Source organism: Cololabis saira, chromosome 4, assembly GCF_033807715.1.
Source record: "Cololabis saira isolate AMF1-May2022 chromosome 4, fColSai1.1, whole genome shotgun sequence".
Taxonomy (NCBI): Eukaryota; Metazoa; Chordata; class Actinopteri; order Beloniformes; family Belonidae; genus Cololabis; species Cololabis saira.
Window position 1 is genome coordinate 25,150,581 of NC_084590.1, and position 20,788 is coordinate 25,171,368.

Consider the following 20,788-nt stretch of genomic DNA (forward strand, 5'->3'; position numbering starts at 1 on the left):
TGTAGGTCACTTCAAACACCAACATTTTATTCTTTAAGCCAGAAAAGGACAGTAAGAAGTAAGATACAGTCTAAAAAGCACATTACAGGCTTGCAGGGTATTTTAAGTTGAGCTGCTGTTTTTATTTAATTCAAATTGATGTTTAAATTTTCACTATTTTTACTAGTTAATAGTTGCACTATTATTACTTGATGGTTCAAGCTGCCTCAAAGAGAACTGCTCTGTTTAAGTGCAAAATGATAAAATAAGGTGAATAAAATAAAAATGGGAGACAACCTGGATCAGTTTATTTTGCATTTGTTCAATTTTCTAATGTGTTACGAAAGTATCGGATCGGGACTCGGTATCGGCAGATACTCAAAATCAAATGACTCGGAATCCGATCTGGGCCAGAAAAACCTGATTGGGACATCCCTAGTTATTTTATAATCTGCTTAAACAAGGGCTATGCGTATTGCAGTTATCTAACTCAAGTAAGTATTACAAGTGTTTTAAACTTCTCCCCTCAGTCCTGACTTGTTTCTTATGCTTTACCTGGACCAGAGCCACTCAGAAACAAACATTTGTTCATAAAAATAATCACTTTTAGGAGCAAATAGCCACAGGTCAATTTAGCAAAAACAAGAGCAAAGTGGATTCTTTACACAGGAAACTGTGTAGTCTTGATGACCCCAGTCTAGAGAGTAACCCACTGTTCCCCACTTGCACACATATCCACAGTATACAGTATTTGTATGTGTGTAGAATTGTGTGTCACCAACTGCTATCGGCTACGCGCACATATGCGCAAACATACTGTAAACATTGAACATCATTAGTCTTCACTGTCACGTCTGGCATGTCTACCGTACATGCAACTCAATATCCCATCACACAGTAATCTCACTGAGTCATGTACAAAATCAGGGGATTAGTTAAAAACACAACAAAGCAACACAATCACGACGATAAAGTCACTGTTTCAGTTAGGATATAAGTATTATATTGAGCCTTATGCAAGTAAAGCAATGACAAATGGAGACAGGTGAAATGTATTGGCTTTTCTTTCATGATAAAGAAGTGTTCAGAAAAAACTACATACTCTGTTTTAATTGTTTTTCCACCCTTTCCTTCTTTAGCTCTGATCTCCCTCATTGAAATCTCTGTTGTTTACTTTTTATTCCTAAGGAGGAAAAAACTAAATCTCACCTGCTGCTTTGTTGCTATGTAATGCTTTCTTTTCCTGTGAGAGATTTAGTCATGCTCTTCTCTAAAGTATGAGAATCTTACTCTTTTTTTTCAGTCCAAGTGTGTGTTTGAGAGGCAACACGGTTCCTGGTTTTACTGCCAGCAGGGGTCTTTGTGTCTGGACTTTTCATGTTCTCCTCTTGTTCATGTGTGTGTGTGTGTGTGTGTGTGTGTGTGTGTGTGTGTGTGTGTGTGTGTGTGTGTGTGTGTGTGTGTGTGTGTGTGTGTGTGTGTGTGTGTGTGTGTGTGTGTGTGTGTGTGTGTGCGCGATGGACTGGAAACCTGTCCAGGGCAAACCCCTGCCTTTCATGACCCTAAATAGGAAAAGGTGGATCTAGATAATGGATGAATATGTGTTCTTCTATTAACCTAAACATTTAAATATACTGACCATTGGACATGTTATCATCTTCCTTCTTTAATTAAATCTTCCTTCTCAAAATACTCATTAACATCCACTTGCATGACCTAGTGTGAGTCAATGATCACCAGTGGGTGCTGCTGCCTCAGCTAACTTTCAATCTGGCAGAACTGCTTAAAAAAAGAAACTCCTCCACCAAATGAGGCCATACAAGATAAATTCCAGCATAAAAAAAACAACGGGGTGCCAAGTAACAAAGCATTTAAAATGTGTATTTACATCAACTTTATTCCTTGGCTTATGCATATAGCTACTAATGAGACTCTAAAGCGGATCAGTACCACAAACATGTCATTTCATCACAAAACATAATTCCAGTGTGCTACTCATCACGATAAAGGTTAGATTATCATTTGAAATTGCATTTTTGGATGAAAGATATTTTCTTCATATTTTTGCAGGACAAACCAGCCTCAGGACACGTGGTGAGTCATTCCATAACCATGTCGTCACTCTCTTATCTGAATCCCTGTTTCAGACTTTATCTAAGTAGCTAATTCAACATACCCCAGATAATGACTATTTATCTTTCTCTTCTCCATCTTTCACCAATGGGAACAGTATAAAAGTATTAACGTTTTTGAAATAAATATCTAAAATCAAAGCTTGAATAAACAAACGAATTTCTGTGAACGTACAGTCAAGTTAATAGGCTTAGAGCATGACTGTCCAATCATCAGGCCATGAGTGAATATGACTATAATTACATTTATATATATTCATAGAATTACTCTCAGGTGTTCCTGTGGCCTATAAAACGATTTTAGCACAACTCATTTAGCTGCAACCAAGCTGTGTCAAACAGCCTTTGTAGAAAATAAAAGAAAACAAAGAAAACATCATTCAAAAAGTGAAGTATCCTTGAAAGGTGGAAAGTATAGGACATTTGAGCTTTACTTTGTGTCTCTTTTAGCTAGTCTGTTTTTTCCGCTCAGTTTATGAATATACACCATGAACAGCTTTCACACATGGAAACTCCTGGAAAAGTTCAGATAACTAAGTGTGGGCTTTGTTTATAGTTGCAGGTTAACCAAAATCAAAAGGATTTTCAGTTGAAAATAGCAGCGTTGCACTGCTGAGTCAACTGCAAGAATCGGAGTCTGGTTTGCAGCACACACTTGTTGGCAGATCAGTCCAGCTACCTTCTGATAATGATGACTGTTCTTGTGTTTGTAAATACAATTCAGGTATTTTTATCTGCAATATTGATGAACAGGTGGAAAGCGACATAGTGGCAAGAATAAGAATGAAGCAGCAACCATAATCAGTACGCACACCTGCACTCATCAATTCTCTGAAAGATTACCTGCTGTAATTCACACGTGGGCTAAAGAGTTTCTGCAGAGGAATACTGCAGAGGCTGCTGGAAAACGTCCAGTGCACAGGATTCACATGTTAAAGAAATTTCACATAATGCCTATCCAGAAATCGTCGACAAAATATCGTTGTTGCAGTGCATGTGACGGCGCCACTAAGCAGATGCCTCTCACAGGGAGCCGGTGGGTTTACAGTCTTTTTACTCTTAGCTGCCTTCGCCATCCAAGCAACAAGGCACCTGCTATGAAGGGTGGCAACTGATGGCTTTATGTGTAATGATTGTACAATAATTTATCATGACAATAGAGGCCAGTATAAAGTCAACCCTCACCATAAGCTAGAAAACTCAAGATTAAACCTTAAGTCACCCTGCTAACCCAAATTTTGTTATGTACGGCATACGTTTTGTATGTGGAGTGGAGCAATTTCCTCTAAAATACTCATGATGTATGTGCAGAAAGTAATAATGATAAGTCACTAAAACATAGTTGTACTTAGGGGTGGGTATTGGGAAGGACCTCACGATACGATACGCATCACGATACTTGAGCCACGATACGATACACATTGCGATATCCCGATTATGCGATATCCCGATTATTATATTCTACATAGTTCACCGAAAAATTAAAAAATGCATTACACATCTTAAAATCCAAGTTGTATATATGTACATCAGATGATAGTGATGGATCTTAAAATCCGAGTTGCACGTTCATCAGATTATAGTGACAATTCATGGGACAAACTGTGTCAAAACAATGTTTTATTATAACTATACAAGCTAAAGTTACAACATATTTGTATATGTTTTTCATATAATTTACATCATATGAAATTAACATTAAATTTAGTATGAGGTTGCTTTAATTATGTGGCAAATGATAATAAACACAAGAAAGATGGGTACTAAAACCAAGGACAGGCACAGCGATCAGTCAGTATAGATATAAATCCATAAATAAATAAACCTCTGTCCATTATTTTTCATTTTTTAAGGACAGGCAATTGTGTTATATAAAAAATAAATTATAAAATGAAATAAATCGTGAAATAAAACCTGAGCTCAGTGCAGGGCCCTCCCAGGGTTGGTAGAGAGTGGCAATGCCCAGGACTGTCACTTAGGTAGGAGCACTGGGTGATAGAATGGGAAAAAAATCGGGGATAAAAAATATATATATAAAAAAAAAAATCGATATTCAAATTTTGAATATCAATATTGAATCAGCTGGAAAAGTATTGCGATATATTGCCATATCGATATTTTTGCCCACCCCTAGTTGTACTCATATTAAAAGTTTTTTTTCCTGACAGAGATGTTGCAGCATAAAAAAAGCCACTTGACATGTTTCAGATCCGTGGACTAAAACGTCTTTCGATTAGCATCCTGGGAGTACACTAATAGCTGTCTTCCAACCCTCAACTCAGACACAAATGGAGAAAAGGTTAATGTTTTAGCATATTTAAATGTGTATGTACTTGTGTGCGTGGTCGCATGTCTGTGCATTTTGTTGCTTCTGTGTCAGTATGGCCAGGGTGAAAACGACCACAGAGAGCATGCTCTGTTCTGTCAGTCATGGTCCATTGCAGTCAGCATCGCCTCTCCATGCACCCACTGTGTGCACGAGTAGTGTCTGCACGCATGTGACAGAGATCAAGACAAGACAAACAGAGCGTTGTATGATTTGAGCGCGATTATATTTATGCAACTATAAGCTGATTGACATCTGTGTAATGCTAGTTACAACAGTGACATTTTTAAGCACTCAGCACTTAATGTAGCACACATCAAAAATGCTTTGGCAGAAATCCACTGTATGGAAGACAGTTTAACTCTTGCAAGGCGCTAAGGGATAGCCAAGCCCTCTGAGGAACTGAGGGCCTTTGCTCTGGCATGGGCCAATTTGACCTGAGCCTTAGTACCTTGTAAGGGTTAAACTGCCGCATCCCACCAACGTCCACCACACTTCCCAAGCAGTTCTTTAACCAAACAACATGCCATGAAGACCCCTTACAGCTTAAAAACAAAGCTCCTCTGATGCCAAACGTCTACATCTAATTGTAGGCAAATTATCATGTACACGCATGCACACTGACTCACACACAAAAGTACAGTTTTCCATTGTCGCCCACGTGTAAATGATAGATCATTATTGAGTGCCACACAGTTCCCTCTTCAAGTGTTTCCTTTTCACTATTTTCATTTTTCATAAATCTATGAAAAACTGAACAAGTCAGAGGGCTGCAGCTGAGAGCTGAAGTTTGCCCTCACTGATCCTCTCCAGTATACACCAACCTTTATACGTGTGCGGCTGAATTTCATTATCTTGCACAGTAGCCTGAGCATCAGAAATGTTTTTCCTGTGCAACTCTTATTCCTCCCGGGAATAGAACCACAGGGACTGAGCAAATTTTATAATTTTGGAAGAAGAAAAAAAAGGTACACTCCTGCGACCTCCTTTAATCTGATGGAAATAGAGCACTACTGCTATCATGTAGAGAAGCGGCCTAAACCAACCTGGAACTAACAATAAATCCAGTGGCAACGCATCCATCAGTCAAGGCATTCTCCATCTATGGCCATAATATGATATAAATCAATAGGCACTGCTTTATAGTTCATCTCACAAAAAAAACACACAAATTTAGCTGTTGATTTTAGATTTTTTTTTTCAACAATACCACTAAAATACAACCATATGTTGATTCAATACTTTAATTAGTCAAGTCTATTAGTCAACCTCAGCTGACCAAAGTGCTGTACAGGCAAATCAACAATAAAAATAAGCATATATATTTAATAAAACAAAATAAAAACAGACCATTCCTTGCCATTTTGGCCAGACAGTCAATTTCCCAAATGACTCTCCTCTTTAATTTCTTGTACATTCCAAATGAGAAAAAAATTGATCGACAGATTAAAGGCAACACATTTCATGTCAGCAGTGAACACACACACCTACACCTTAATTCTACACCTTAGGCTCTTGTTCAAATCCAGAGGGACAAAAATAGCCCTTGTCAGTTCATATTAAACTATAGCCAAGGTATTACAGTCTTTCTGTGGCATGTTATACATCCAACAAGGCAAAGTGACTAGTGAAGCGTCTTCAGTTATCTGATGAAAATGTTCTTTTTCTGAAGATTATACCCTCAAAAATATATAGAAACACAGCTGCTACTAGATGTACACTCAGAAAGTACAGGCCTCCTCCCAGACTAAGTGTAAAACTGTTGAAAGGTAAGCAGTATTGCAACCAAACCTACCATAAATAACTGAATATTGTTCTAAATCAGCTGGGATCCACACTAAAATCTCATGGGATTTTCCTCCTCCCACACTCCCATTTCTACCAAGTTTCATGAAAATGAGCCATGGAATTTATATCATTGTACACAGAAATGGCCAAAGAGAGGATGACACTGTAATGCTCATGTTGCAACTGTCTGTAACTATAACGTTAACCATAGAAATTCAGCTTGCTTTAAAAAGTCAAAGAGGTCATAAACAGCTTTCAGGGCGCTACTGTGACGGTCCGTCTATGAATGTATAAACTTGATTTGTATCCACCTCTGGGATCATGGAACATTGTATTCTTGTGAGAATTAAAGCTCTCTTTCAAATGACCTTTCTGTTCTGTACAAACCTTGGACAAGATGCAATCAAATCTCCAACTAATGAACCAGCAACAGCAAACTCCCTAATCACACACCATCTATTACAATGGCACTCCGTTTTAATAGCTGTTTTATTGCATTACAGCCTGTAATACTACGGAGACACAGATAGACACAGAAACAGACCCATCCATCACACTCCTGGCGTTGTTATATGTACAGAGACATGCCATGGGCATCTCCTTCTCTCCCTCAGAACAACATATTACATAATCTGGCAGATGATTCAGGCCAGCAGATGTAAAGGAAGCATTTTTTTCCCCTCATAGATGAGAACACATCGTATCCTGTCTGGACAGCAACTGTCTGGGATGTTAGAGAATCAGTCTGAGGCAGAACGGCTTATGGCTGATTTATGGTTCCGCGTTACACCAACGCAGAGCCTACGCCGTAGCCTACGGCGTAGGCTCTGCGTCGATTTAACTCAGAACCATAATTCAGGCTTTAAAGGTGTATTTTTTGTGGTCTTAAAGGCCGTTTCCTTTCTGAACTTTGGAGGCATCCTTGTGCAAAGGAGTGAATACCTCTGGATGTTTTGTCATTTTATGACTGGTCTTGTCAAAACAATGCAAAAACATGACAGACGAGCAAACGTTAACATGGTGATATTCAAATTAAACTGTCTCATCATCCCATGGTGACTCAGTTAAGTTCCTATATGCATGAAGGGTATACAGGGTGCAACTTTCTATCAGATGATTCGGGGGCATTTGGAGAGCCCTGGAAGCCTACACTGATACAAATATTGTGCTTGATCTACTTAAAAAATAAGTCAACTTTTTGCATGAGATTATTATGTAGATCGAGAAAGACTAGTCTTTTTATAAACTACTTAATTTTATGTATGTAAATAATACATTTTGCAAGTACAGTCAACTTAATTTATCAAAATTAAGTTGACTTTAAAAAGAAAAAAAAGAAAAAAGAAAGAGAAAAAAAGGAAAGATAAAGGGAAAAAAAGGGAAAAAAAGAAAAGAAAAACAAAAAGGAAAAAAGAGGAAAAAAGAAAAAATCTCTGTTGTGTTCTACATAAAACAAATAAAGCATGTTTCATCTAAACGTTGGTCAATCTGCCCAATAAATTAAAATTGTTAAAGGAAAAGTAAATACAACAAGATAATTGCTTGTTGTTTGTGTGTGAATGAAATGATTGCCTGGGATTACATAAACACTGCTTGTGAAGGAAAAAATGCACAATGTCTTGTTTTATGAACAAATGCAGATTAAATTCAAAAATAGATGTATTCATGTAAAGCAACAAACTTCAATTTTAATTGTTAATATCACAGATTTAAATATGTTTATTTGTATGTATTTTTCCAGTGTATGCATGAAGGGCAGCCCTACCGTGGGTGAGGTGAGTCTCTTCAGGCTCTCTCCCAGCGAGTCCAGGTTGACCCGTCTCCTCCTGGTCCCCCTCTTGTGGGGGACGCAGGCTCCTCGCGTCTGCTCCGGGCAGGCCGACCTGTCTGCGCCGCGGCCGTTCCAGAGCTCCGCTCTGCGGGCGGAGAACGAGGAGGAAAACGGGCAACCTCGGCTCTCGTCCGCCGGCTCCGACCCGCCGTCCCCTCCGTCTCCCCCGGGGCTTTCCAGCCCGCAGTCCGAGCCCACCGAGCTGCTGAAGGACTCCGAGGAGATCTTGCGCGACGAGGAGGACATGGTGGCGCTGAGGAGGATGAGGATGAGGAGGGTGATGATGGTGATGATGATGGTGATGATGGTGGCAGCGCTGAGGACGAGGATGCTACAATAGGATCCGAACCACGTCCACCTGCGCGCCGGGGAGGCATCAGACAGAGGGGTGGAGGAGGAGAGAGAGGAGGAGGAGAGAGGGATAGACAGGGCTAAAGTCCGTGCGTCTGCGTGGTTCTGGGTGCAGAGGAAAGGTGGGTCTCCGCATGCATATGAGATGCGTCTGCCTCGTGTGAGCCTCAGCAAGGGGGGGAGAGACTAACGGCACGCAAACATTTATGTAAGGGGGAGGAGGATGAGGATGGGGAGGCAGGCGGGGGTATGTCCTCTTCAAAACGGCCCTGTTATCCTCCAGCCAGTGCTCGAGTTGAGGGGGGATGAGGGGGGATGGCATCCCCCCCTGAAATAAAAACGGTCCAAATCATCCCCCCTGTAAAACTGCCATCCCCCCTTTCCATCCCTTATGTCATTTCATCAGTGAATGTGGTTTTACTGCTATTTCAACATTTAGAGTCATCACCAGAAAAATAACACCAGAAAAATAACATTTGACAATTTTCACCTGTTTAGGGTAAATTTTCACTTGAAATAAGTAGGAAAATCTGCCAGTGGGACAAGATTTATCTTCTCATTACAAGTAAAAAAAAATCTTGTTCCACTGGCAGATTTTTCTACTTATTTTAAGTGAAAATCTACTTGAAACAGGTGAATTTTTTTTTTCAAGTGATGAGTCTTGTTTTAAGTGTAATGAGATTTTTTTTACTAAAATGAGACATTTTAACTAGAAATAAGACAAATATTCTTGTTAAGATTTTGAGTTTTTGCAGTGATCCACTTTACTTATCCTGTGAATGACCGAGTCATGTTGATAAGTTCAGAAAACAGTTTTTTTATTGTTGTGTTTTGATGTATTTGATGCAAGCCCAGTGGCTGCATTTAACTGCTGCTATGTCATTCCTGCAGTATTTCTACGGGTGTTTTGGTCACTGCTATTATTTGTAGGCTAATATATTATATTATTTGTAATCAGCACAAATTATCTGTTCCCGATAAAATCCCGATAAATCCCGATAAAATCCCCCCTGATTGTTTTTTACAACTCGAGTACTGCCTCCAGCGGTCCACCTTGACTCCCCTGGGTGCATGGCAGGACTCTCTCCAGCAGGTGACCCCCACAACCCCCCCTTCCCCCGAATAAAAAAAAACCTGAATAAAGAAAGAACCCCCTGGCAATGATTATTGTTTCTTTCAAGAGACAAGCGTCGAGCAGCAGCTTATTTCAAAGCAGACATTTCCTTAGTTGGCCAAAACTACCCATCAATGTTCGCCAAAAATGCGCAGTGTTCTGGTCCAGCATGGTAGTCCAGCATGCGTGTGTTGGATGTTACTGTCGCCCCGCAGATGTGCGCCCTGCGTCCCCGCTGCTGTCCCCTCCGTGCTGCTGCTGTCCCCGTCTCTCACGCAGACGCGTCCTCCCGTCCTCCGTCCATCCTTCACTGCTCTGGTACAGACGTGGCGGTGACGGGGGGAGTGTGTCGGTAACGGGGGGGAGTGTGTCGGTAACGGGGGCAGGGGCGTCAATTGGGTATGGCAAGGTATGGCAGCCTCCACACCTTTGCTTCAAGGGTTAAATGTAAATGTTTGTTTTTTTAAATACATTTATGGAATAACTACAAATGCAAATAAGAACAACATGATCGATTTCACTAGTTATTATACACTGCAAAAATTCAAAATCTTAACAAGAATATTTGTCTTATTTCTAGTTAAAATGTTTAATTTTTAGTCTCTTTTTAAAAAAAAATTTCATTACATTTAAGACAAGACTCAAAAACTACCATTTTCTAATGTTTGTTTTTTTAAATACATTTATGGAATAAATGCAAATAAGAACAACATGATCGATTTCACTAGTTATTATACGCTGCAAAAATTCAAAATCTTAACAAGAATATTTGTCTTATTTCTAGTTAAAATGTCTAATTTTTAGTCTCTTTTAAAAAAAAATCTCATTACATTTAAGACAAGACTCAAAAACAACCATTTTCACCTGTTTCAAGTAGATTTTCACTTAAAATAAGTAGAAAAATCTGCCAATGGAACAAGATTGTTTTGCTTGTAATGAGAAGATAAATCTTGTTCCACTGGCAGATTTTTCTACTTATTTAAAGTGAAAATTTACTTGAAACAGGTGAAAATGGTCAAGTTATTTTTCTGGTAATGACTCTTGTTTTAAGTGTAATGAGATTTTTTGACATTTTAACCAGAAATAAGACAAATATTCCTGGTAAGATTTTGAGTTTTTGCAGTGAGCGAGACTGCATTTGAAAAAGTTCCGGTTTTCTTGACCACACAGATCAGCTACATAGCAGACTTCTGTGATAAGTATTCGCTGGACGTGTTGATTGATATTCTAGTGAAGTTCTGTGACTCAAAACCTTGCCATACCTTAGCTTCGACTGAATTGACGCCACTGAACGGGGGGGAGTGTGTCGGTAACGGGGGGAGTGTGTCGGTAACGGGGGGGAGTGTGTCGGTAACAGGGGGAGTGTGTCGGTAACAGGGGGAGTGTGTCGGTAACGGGGGGAGTGTGTCGGTAACAGGGGGAGTGTGTCGGTAACGGGGGGGAGTGTGTCGGTAACGGGGGGAGTGTGTCAGTAACGGGGGGAGTGTGTCGGTAACGGGGGGGGAGTGTGTCGGTAACGGGGGGGAGTGTGTCAGTAACGGGGGGAGTGTGTCGGTAACGGGGGGAGTGTGTCGGTAACGGGGGGGAGTGTGTCGGTAACGTGTCAGCAGGAACGGCGCCGCTTGGCTGTTCAGTTGGACAACAGAAAGACGACGTGCCATTTACTAGTAATACAATTAAAGAAGCTAATTAGGGCCCGAGCACTTACAGTGCGAATGCCCTATTGTATCTGTAGGAAATGTTTTTTGTTTTTCTCGTTTTTCCTCCGACGAAATGAGGGCCCTTTTGCCCCCCTAAACGTGCCCCAAAAGTCACCAAATTTTGCACGCAAGCCAGGCCTGGCGAAAGTTTTGATATTTAATGGTTTGCATTAATGGGCGTGGCCTAACGGCTCAACAGCTTCCCCTAGAAAATTTTGTGCCTCAAGCCCCACAATACGGTTTGACGTACATGCACGGAAATCGGTACACACCTGTATCATGTCGCAACTTAAAGAAAAGTCTCTTGGCGCCATGGCCCAAACCGAACAGGAAGTCGGCCATTTTTAATTAATCGTGTAATTTTGGCGCAATTTATGCCATTTCCTCGGCCCGAACCGTAACGTGCACCCAGGTGTGTTATACATCAAAATGTGCGTCTCCATCCTGCGACGATGGGCATTACTTTTCTCAGTCAAAAGCGTTACCGTGGCGACGATAGACGCCAAAAAGCATGCCCCCCCTTCATCTGATTGGTCCATATTTGATAGTTCCTACTTTCTGCCAGAGCAGTGGATAAAACAGAGTGGCGCATGTTACCCTGAATTACAATCTCCGCCCTAAACCCTCAAGCCCTGAACCCTAACAGACTTCAGTGACGTCAGCTGGAAGTGATCAAGTGTGAGAGGGTGTGAGGGCTCCAAATGGTATAAATAAGAATGGGACAGCACTTAGCAGAAACCGGAAACACGTCAGATCAAAATGTTACGTACCGGTATTATAAGTTTGGGAATGATCATCCTACGGATATTTGAAAACAATGTGGTAGCCTATATAAAGGAGCATAAAATTCAACAAAGAACACAATTTAAATATGCGCACAGTACAATATGTATTTCGTTGTTAATGTAGTGTATTTCTTTCAATCTACCCATACCAGCGCTTCCAGTATGCCAGGCTCAATCGCTGAGTAGTTTCATTTTTGTAAGAGCGTGTAAACTGATGGTATCCTGAGTTAAATATTCCAGCTGTGTTATGACCAACTAATATTAATTTCCATTTTGATTATGATGTCATTTCATTTTTGTGAGAGATAAATTGATGGTAACCTGAGCTAAATATTTCAGTTATATTATCACTATTTACTGCAACGTCTTTGTTCAACTTGCTGAAATTGTTTAAATGTTGTGGTCATAAATAAACGAATAACCAAATTACTGCCTGACTTGTTTGTGTTGGATCTAAAACTGTCTTGCTAGTATTTACATGTACTGTATGCATTTCTGTTAACATAGGGAATCTTAATTCAAACACTGTACTCAGATTAAAGAAAAGCAAGTCTTGTTTATTCAACACCAGGTCAACGGAGGATTTGTCTAATATAAAATGAAAACAAAAGAAATTGAACCCAAATTATGAATAAACAAAATTATGAAGCAAACTACATTTTGCCCACTATCTTCCCAAAAATGTCAATTAACTTAGATAACTGGTCATCCCTCTTCTTTTCCCTCTCCTCCTCCTTTTCATCCAGCTCCCTCAGCCTCTTTTCTTGTCTTTAGTCTTGAAGAAAGTCCAAAACTTCATTTGTCCTTTTTTTGTTTTTTCTTCCCTCCGTTTGTTGGCCGCTCCCTATTTGTAAAGGAAATAGTAGGGACGTTGAAAAATCATCACGGGACAGCAGTTACCAGTGGGCTATGTATTTATACTTACTTATACTTACAGGTGAACTTCTTTTGTCTCGCAGTCGCACATGAATTATTTTGCTCCGCCCCCTGTTTTGTTTACATTCTCCCTGGTAACCTCCTGTATGTCACAACGCAATGAACTGTGGGTAATTCCCTTTCCAAAAGTCTGTGGTGAGGGACTTACGGTAAGTGAGCAGTAAGGGCTCAAAATGTCTGCTGGGAGCCCTCGCGCACTTAACGACTTTAGGAATGGGACAGCCCTGAACCCTTATGAAGGTTGTGGGAGCGCTCCTGTAAGTGTGTGAGTCTGTGAGGGGGGAGATTGGAATTCAGGGTTAGATTTGCAGCTTCTCCATCCATAGCAGGCATGGCGCCGCCTGCATCGTCAGCCATAAGAAGAACCACAGGAAGGAAACGGTCTCAAAATGTTGTTTTTATTTAAACTTCTTCATAGCACTGGTAAAACACTTCAGTAGCCATGGCATGTCGTGAAAAAGGGGAGTGAAGAAAAAAGACCCGCCGCTCCTCAACGTCCTTCCCGTAAAGCAAAGTGAATTAACGTAAAGTGTCAAAACATGTAAAAAGAATCACGACAGAAATAACATCCCCAGGAGGCTGGCCGTATTGCTTACAATATAATCTCATACAAAAACAAACTGGTCGTAAACCATGTAATATGGCAGCAAATCAGAAATGCATGAGATCATACAACTTAAAATAACTATAAATAATATGATTGATGAGAGCACAACTTAACACCCTCCCTTGCTCTCATCATATCAAACCAAATACCGGGACCACACTTTTAAATTCCAAAGAAACTCCTCTTGAACTTAACAGTTCTAATCTTTGCTACAGGTTTTGTCAATATGTCTGCGATCATGTTCTCTGATGGACAGTAGACAAAGTCTATCTTTCCCTCAGTGAGTGCTTCACGGATGAAGTGATATTTCACATCAATGTGTTTGGATCTCTGTCTGTTCACCCTGATTGTCTCCATAGATTCTTGTACAACTGTATTCTCTATTATCCATGCCATTTAACAGTTGTGTTAAATACATGCTTTCCTGGGTAGTGGTTGCTAGAGCAATATACTCAGCTTCACAAGTTGAAAGAGCCACTGTAGGTTGTTTCTTCCAGGAAATTGCAGGGCCTTGTTCTGTCAGGCTGAAACAGTATCCTGTAGTGCTACGTCTATCCTCCACAGAAGATGCCCAATCTGAGTCACTGTAGGCTATCAGGTTTAAATCCTCATCATTTTTCCGGAAACAGTTCGTAATCACTTGTACCTTTTAGGTATCTCAAAACATGTTTGGCAGCCACTAAGTTCTCTGCTTTCGGCTTTGCCAGTGTTTGTGACAGTTTGCTAACTATCCAACTGATGTCTGGTCTGGTACAAGTCATGGCATAGATCAGGCTGCCACAATCTCACGATACTCTTTAGGATTTACCAACTCATTTTTGTCACTCTCATTTGTCTCCAATTTTGGCTCGCATGGTGTATATCTGGGTTTACACTCCGACATTCCAAACCTTTCAAGCATTTTTAGGATGTACCTTTTCTGATCTTTCATGTTGAATCTGGATTTCATAGTGTCTTTGAATCTGTTGAGTAAATCATTATTGCTGGCTGCAATAATAAGATCATCTACCCAGATGATGACAAGGATCACATCATTCTCTATCTGTTTTCTATATACACAGTGGTCAGATAGATTTCTCACAAAGTTGTCTTGTTCTAAGTGATCATTTAGCAGTTTGTACCAGTTTCTCCCAGATTGTTTCAGGCTATACAGGGATTTCTTTAACTTGTACACCAACTTCTCTCCGGTCTCTGATATCATTTCAAACCCTCTGGTTGCTCCAAGAAAATTTCCTCATCTATAGGAGCGTGTAAATATGCTGTTTTAACGTCCATTTGATGGATGATGAGGTTGTTTTGGACTGCTATCTGCATCAATGCCCGTACTGATGTAATGTTTGCTGTTGGGGCAAACGTCTCATGGTAGTCTATGCCTTCTGTTTGATTGTACCCCTTTGCGACGTATCTAGCTTTAAAGATTTTTCCTCTTTCAGCATTTTCTTTAAGGGCATATACCCATTTTCCTCATACTGTATTTCTCCCTTCGGGTAAAGGAGTCAGTTCAAATGTCTCATTGTCTTTGAGTGAGTGGATCTCTTCCTTCATAGCGTGTTCCCATCTGGACGCCTCGGGGGACATCCGGGCTTCACTATAAGTTTGGGGGACCCCGCATACAGCCCTGTAACAATAATCAGTTAAGTCATGATCTTTGAGGTCTGTTAGATAATCATCTAAATATTTTGGAGTCTTCTTTTCTCTTCTTGGATACTGCCGGTTCTGACTATGCTTAGGTCCTGTATCTGTACTGTTCTTGTTTTCGTCTAGTACTACATTTTCTGTAGTTTCATCATGTTGTGATACATCTATGCTAACATTCTCCTCTTTCTCATTTAGGGCCTGATTTTCTGTACTATCCTCACTATGGGCCCGATTTACTAAGATCCTAAATAAAGAGTACTAAATTGCGTGTGCACTGAAAAAGTTTGCACGTGCTGCTGTTGTGTGTTTTGCGGGTGATCAACTAAGATTGCGTGCGCAATTGATAACAGGTGCAAACCTCAGTATTTAAATGAGGTGTTGCGTGTCTTACGGTTTGCGGCGCAAACTTTGCGCCATGGAGAGTGGATGGAAAGCAGGATATAGTCGCAAGCGCAAAATGAAATTTGACGAGTTGGAGTTAGAGATATTAGTGGAAGAGGCAAATTGTTGTGCCGTATTCAGCACCCCTGCTGTGAAAAGCACCCCCTCGTATATTCAATGATAAGTAGACCAAGAAAAAAAACAACACACTGACACTTCAATATATTTATATACCGGTATATACACACTCACACAAACACATACTTAGGAGTTTATATTATATATATTGACAAATATTATGGAAGACAACACAGTAAGCAGGCTATTAATTAATGACATCAATAACCATTTACCCGATTTTCGTTATCTGTGACTGTGATTGTGGGAAAGTATGACTATTGTGGAATCCATGAGCGCATTTAAACATGAATCATTAACACAAAACTGGACGCTAAACAGAACGTGACACTGAATGAGAATATCATTTTTGTCAGACGAGGGGGTGCTTTTCACGGCAGGGGTGCTGAATACGGCACAACACCGGGGTATGACAACTGCAGAACAAGTATAGGCGCACAATGAGAAACACTTTTTTCTCCATGAAAACACGTGATTTATTTATTATCACAAATAAAAAAATGAATGTGCCTCCTGTGGCAACCTTTTGCTGAATAAAACTCGATTTAACATTCAAATAAAATATGTCTCCTTTTGCATGTGGAGATTAGCACCTTCCTTTCGAACGTATTAAATACAGACGCAATCACAATACGCGCAATTACTTTCAGGCTTGGTAAATCTCATTGCGCGTGGTAAATGGAGATATTTGCATTTTCCCCTCCCAGTATTTAGCGCTTTCTGGCGGGTACGTCCCATATTGATTATTCATCAGGGCAAAAGTACTAAATGAATAGCGTGTGCTATTTTGCTCATTTGAGAGGCGCAGTCCTCTTTGCACGCTGTTAGTAGATCAGCTTGCACATTGGTTTGCGGGTGCTGTCAAGTTTGCACACGTTTTTACGCACGCAAACCTTTAGTAAATCAGGCCCTATGTGGTTTATCAGCACTGTCCACATTTTCAGATTTTCTGCCCCTTTATTCCTGGACTTCTGGATTATAGTCATCTGTTTGTGTCTGTTGTTCAACACTGTTCTTTCTGATGAATTTCACCAGTCTGTGTTTTGATACTTTTTCTGTCTGTGGGTTGTAGACCAGGGGCCTCATTTAAAATGGACTGCGTAGGAGTCATACTAAAAGTGCACGTACGCTCAAAAGCCGAAAATGGCGGGCGCAAAAAAAAATCCGGATCTATAAAACCGCGTGCACGCAGACTTCCACGTAAGGTTCTCTTTATAAATCACAGTCCAGCTGGAAGGCTGCCCACGTGAATCCGCCTGGTATCCCGCCCTCTACACGCCCACTTTCTACCGAAAATGGAATCATTTTGCATATGAATGAGCCTGCTGAGCATGCGCAGTGGCTTCCTGCAACCTGTTTGGCTTCAGAATGAATGAATGAACGTGTCGAGCCACCGTGCCACTGAATTTCACTGAGATCTGAGATCTAGATGTTGTTGATGAGGAGGAGGACAGGAAAACCACATTATTTGGTGGTCACAGTAAAAGTAGAAAAATAAATAGTATAAAATAAAGCGAGTGAGTGGCAGCACGCCGTTGCTGCGCGGAACGCCGTGAGTTCCCCGGTGCAACAGGGGGACACACGTCCCCCCGTCTTTTCAAAATCATGTTTATTTTCCCCTTACTTTTTACAGTTTAAAAACTAACGGTAGGCTCAGCCTTAAATTGCAAATTATCAAGACACTGTATGAAAGCGATACGAGAACGGCCCCGCAGCCCCGCTTCACCCCCCCGCTCCCCCTCCTCCCCTCCCGTCTCCCCTCAGAGCTGCTCAGGGCGGGTTTATGGTTCTGCGTCACCAACGCAGAGCCTACGGCGTAGGTGCGCGTCGCCGCGTACCCTACGCCGTAGGCTCTGCGTCGTTTTAACGCGGGACCCTAATTTAGGCACCATATACAAGCAGCACCTAAAGGTTTCACGCGCCCGTAAAACTCATATAACAAATCTGAGTCCCTTTAGGGAAGAAATGAGGGGCTCCGTGGGGCTCCCTAAACGCAGCCCCTCATTTGTTCTGTCCTAAAGCGGTGAAGGAGGTTCCCGGCGTGTCCTGCACCGCGGCTGCAGCTCCAGCAGCACCAGAGTCCTGACTGACAGCTTCACACACAGAGGAACACGATCAGCGCTATATTATTTTATTTTATTATTTTATTATTTTAAGTCTGATATATTTTGTGATATGTGATGACATTATTAAGAGTATGACATGAATCTGGCTTCATTTCACCACCTCAAACCCTGCGTCGCCAGTTCCCCGTGTCTTAAGTAAATTCTTACGGGAGGGTCCTAGTTGCCGTAAAGATAAGCAGATTTTTCGGTTAGTTTTTTCTTTTTAGATCCGAGGATTTGCGTAGAAGGCGGCTTCCGCAACTTTCAGGCGCTTTTTCTGCGCAAGCAAGCTTTATAGATGAGGCCCCAGATATGCTGGGCTGTTCTTACTGTACCCCACAAATATTCCTTTCTCACATCTGGGATCCAGTTTCTTATGATCATGCTTGTATGCATAACACTCAGATCCAAACACCCACATTTTGGCGAGATCTGGCTTTCTTCCTGTCAACATGAAGTATGGGGTATTTTTAATCCTGTCATTGTAACATCTGTTACGAATATGAGCCGCATTCACACCTTCCCATCTCAAAAAGGGTTCTCCACTGTCTCTCAGCGGTACCATTTTGATGAGGAGAGTATGGAGATGATGTCTCATGTCTTATGCCTTTATCCCTTAAAAGTGACTCAAAGGCATTGCTTGTGTATTCTGTCCTGTTGTCTGATCTGATACATTTCACATTGCCATATGGTGCGCTGTCTGCAAAGAATTTCTCTGTTGCTAATGTTGTGTCACCTTTGTTTTTAAGAAAATAAACGGACACTGCCCCTGAAAAATCATCTGTGAATGAAATGGCATACTTACTGTATATCCACCTTGACTAGTTGGCTCAATTGGACCTGCCAAGTCAGTATGTACCAACTCAAGGGGTGCATTAGCTTTTGCATCAGCTCTCCTATTTCTGCTGTTTGTGAATTTTCTATTTTTGTGTTACCTGTGATCCTCATACCCTCTACCACACTTGGTAATTTCAATACATCATCCACATTATAATGTCCCATGCCATGTTTTGACATCACAAGTAAACTGATTTTGTCACTGGACATCATATCCTTAACTGAATCATCAACACATTGTTGGTGGTTATTTACCGTTCTTATGTAGTACAGTGTCTCATGCTCCTCTATGCAGAAGACTGTTCCATCTTTGGTTGTGAATTCATTTAGTCCCTCTTTGAAGATCACTTTGGCCCCGTCAGTCGTGGCTGCTTCCACAGAGACTATGCTTTGAGGGTAAGTTGGTATGAATAAGTCTTTCTTCAATGTGACGGCGACACATCTTCCTTTTATGTCCTGCAGAAACACCTCGGCGTCGCCTCTTTTCAATGCCACGTTGTTCACCCTGGTTCCGTCAGCTAGCTCCATGTAGTGTTTCTCTGGGTTGAAAGTCTCATCAAATCTTGTGAATTTGTTTTTCTCATTTATGATGTGCGATGTAGCTCCACAATCTACCATTACTCCATTTCTCTTAATATTGTCTGGAAGATACTGTTGACTGACCTTGAATACGAATGTTTCTTCCTCCTCGTGGTCCCGTTGTCTTTCTGCAGTTTGTTTTGCATCATCTCTGTACTTGGTTTTTCGTTTGCATGTCTCGTCACTGTGTGTGGAGCTCCTATGGTAGCTGCACCACTTAGGTGGCCCTTTTCGGCTGCAATCTCTTGCCATATAGCCGCGGTTTCCACATCCGTAGAAAGTCACAGACCAGGACCTATATCTATATATCTATATATCTATCTATCTATATATCTATATATATCTATCTATCTATCTATCTATCTATCTATCTATCTATCTATCTATCTATCTATATATATATATATATATATATATATATATATATAGTTTATTGATATCGCTGTTGCTGCCATTTTTTAATTTCTTTTCTTTTTATTTAATTTTTTTTATATTTATTTAATTTTGTTCTCCCTTAATGTATGATTTATCTCTACATTTTATTTCATTTAGTTAGAAAATCTTTACACCTTTGGTGGTTCAGCTATTTGTCCAATCTGTTCTTATCTGGAAATTAGGTTTTGTTTAAAGAAAGGCTGAGGTAGAGAAATAAAAAACAAGTCAATAAATTCAACGGTCCTTGATCACCTTGCAGAATCACAAGTCCTCCACCTCCAAGATAGCAAGTGGGGAAATCTTGGCTCCTCTGGATGTTTTTGCTTTTGATTTACAGAACAATAATTGGTGCCGTTGTGAACTTTTGTATCCAGGCTTGGCAACATTGCCAAGATACAAGACGCATACAAGATACAAGATTCAATGCAAAAGACATTTAGCTAGTCTTGTAGGGACCCTGCATATGAGTCAGGTTTTCAAATGGCCTTGCACTAAAATCTATCCAGTAGTTTATATTTTGTCTTCAGTAATGGCCTAAAGATTGAAAACACCTACTTTGTCATTTTGGAAGAGTTGCTTTGCCCAAAGTCTCTCTTTCCTTGAAACATGCATACACAAAGGATATTTAAGACCAAAAAAGAAGAAGAAGAACCGGTATATACTCTAGTACTCCGGCACGTGAAGGCGTCTTGACCTGGTTAACAAGGAGATTCAATTCGTTTGTCAAGTTCTTCCAAATTCCAGGGTCAAGACTGGATTTTAATGGAACATACCATAGGTTCAACAGCTCAGATGTCAACATATCCAAATCTGGTTAAAAACTCAAGAAAAAAAGTAGATAGCAGCCTCGTTTTGTATAATTTCTTTCGTCAAAATTGTTATCTGAGCAGCAGCTTGCCTATTGCTGGTCTAATATTGCTGACATTTAGTCTGCTGTGTATCCTGCGCTTAAGTGGAACTTAAAAAACAGAAAGGGTAATTGCTGAGGGTAATGAGTACCATAGGGCAGAAGCAAATTCTGATCCTGGCGGAAAGAAACATTAATACACCATGTCAGTGGGAATTTGTAATTCCAAAATAAATACAAAAAAAATAGGGGGGGGGGTGGTATAAATGTTCCTCTTAA

General features: G+C 40.6%; 1 protein-coding gene across 1 annotated transcript in view; it reads right to left on the reverse strand.

Moving 5' to 3' along the window:
* Positions 1-8,423, reverse strand: part of gucy1a2 (guanylate cyclase 1, soluble, alpha 2) — a 57,421-nt gene extending 48,998 nt beyond the window's left edge. Inside the window, exon 1 of the mRNA XM_061719253.1 lies at positions 7,991-8,423. Within this exon, the coding sequence (XP_061575237.1) occupies positions 7,991-8,302 (312 nt within the window). The 5' untranslated portion in view covers positions 8,303-8,423. The remainder of the gene's footprint in view (positions 1-7,990) is intronic.
* Between the last annotated feature and the right edge of the window lie 12,365 nt (positions 8,424-20,788).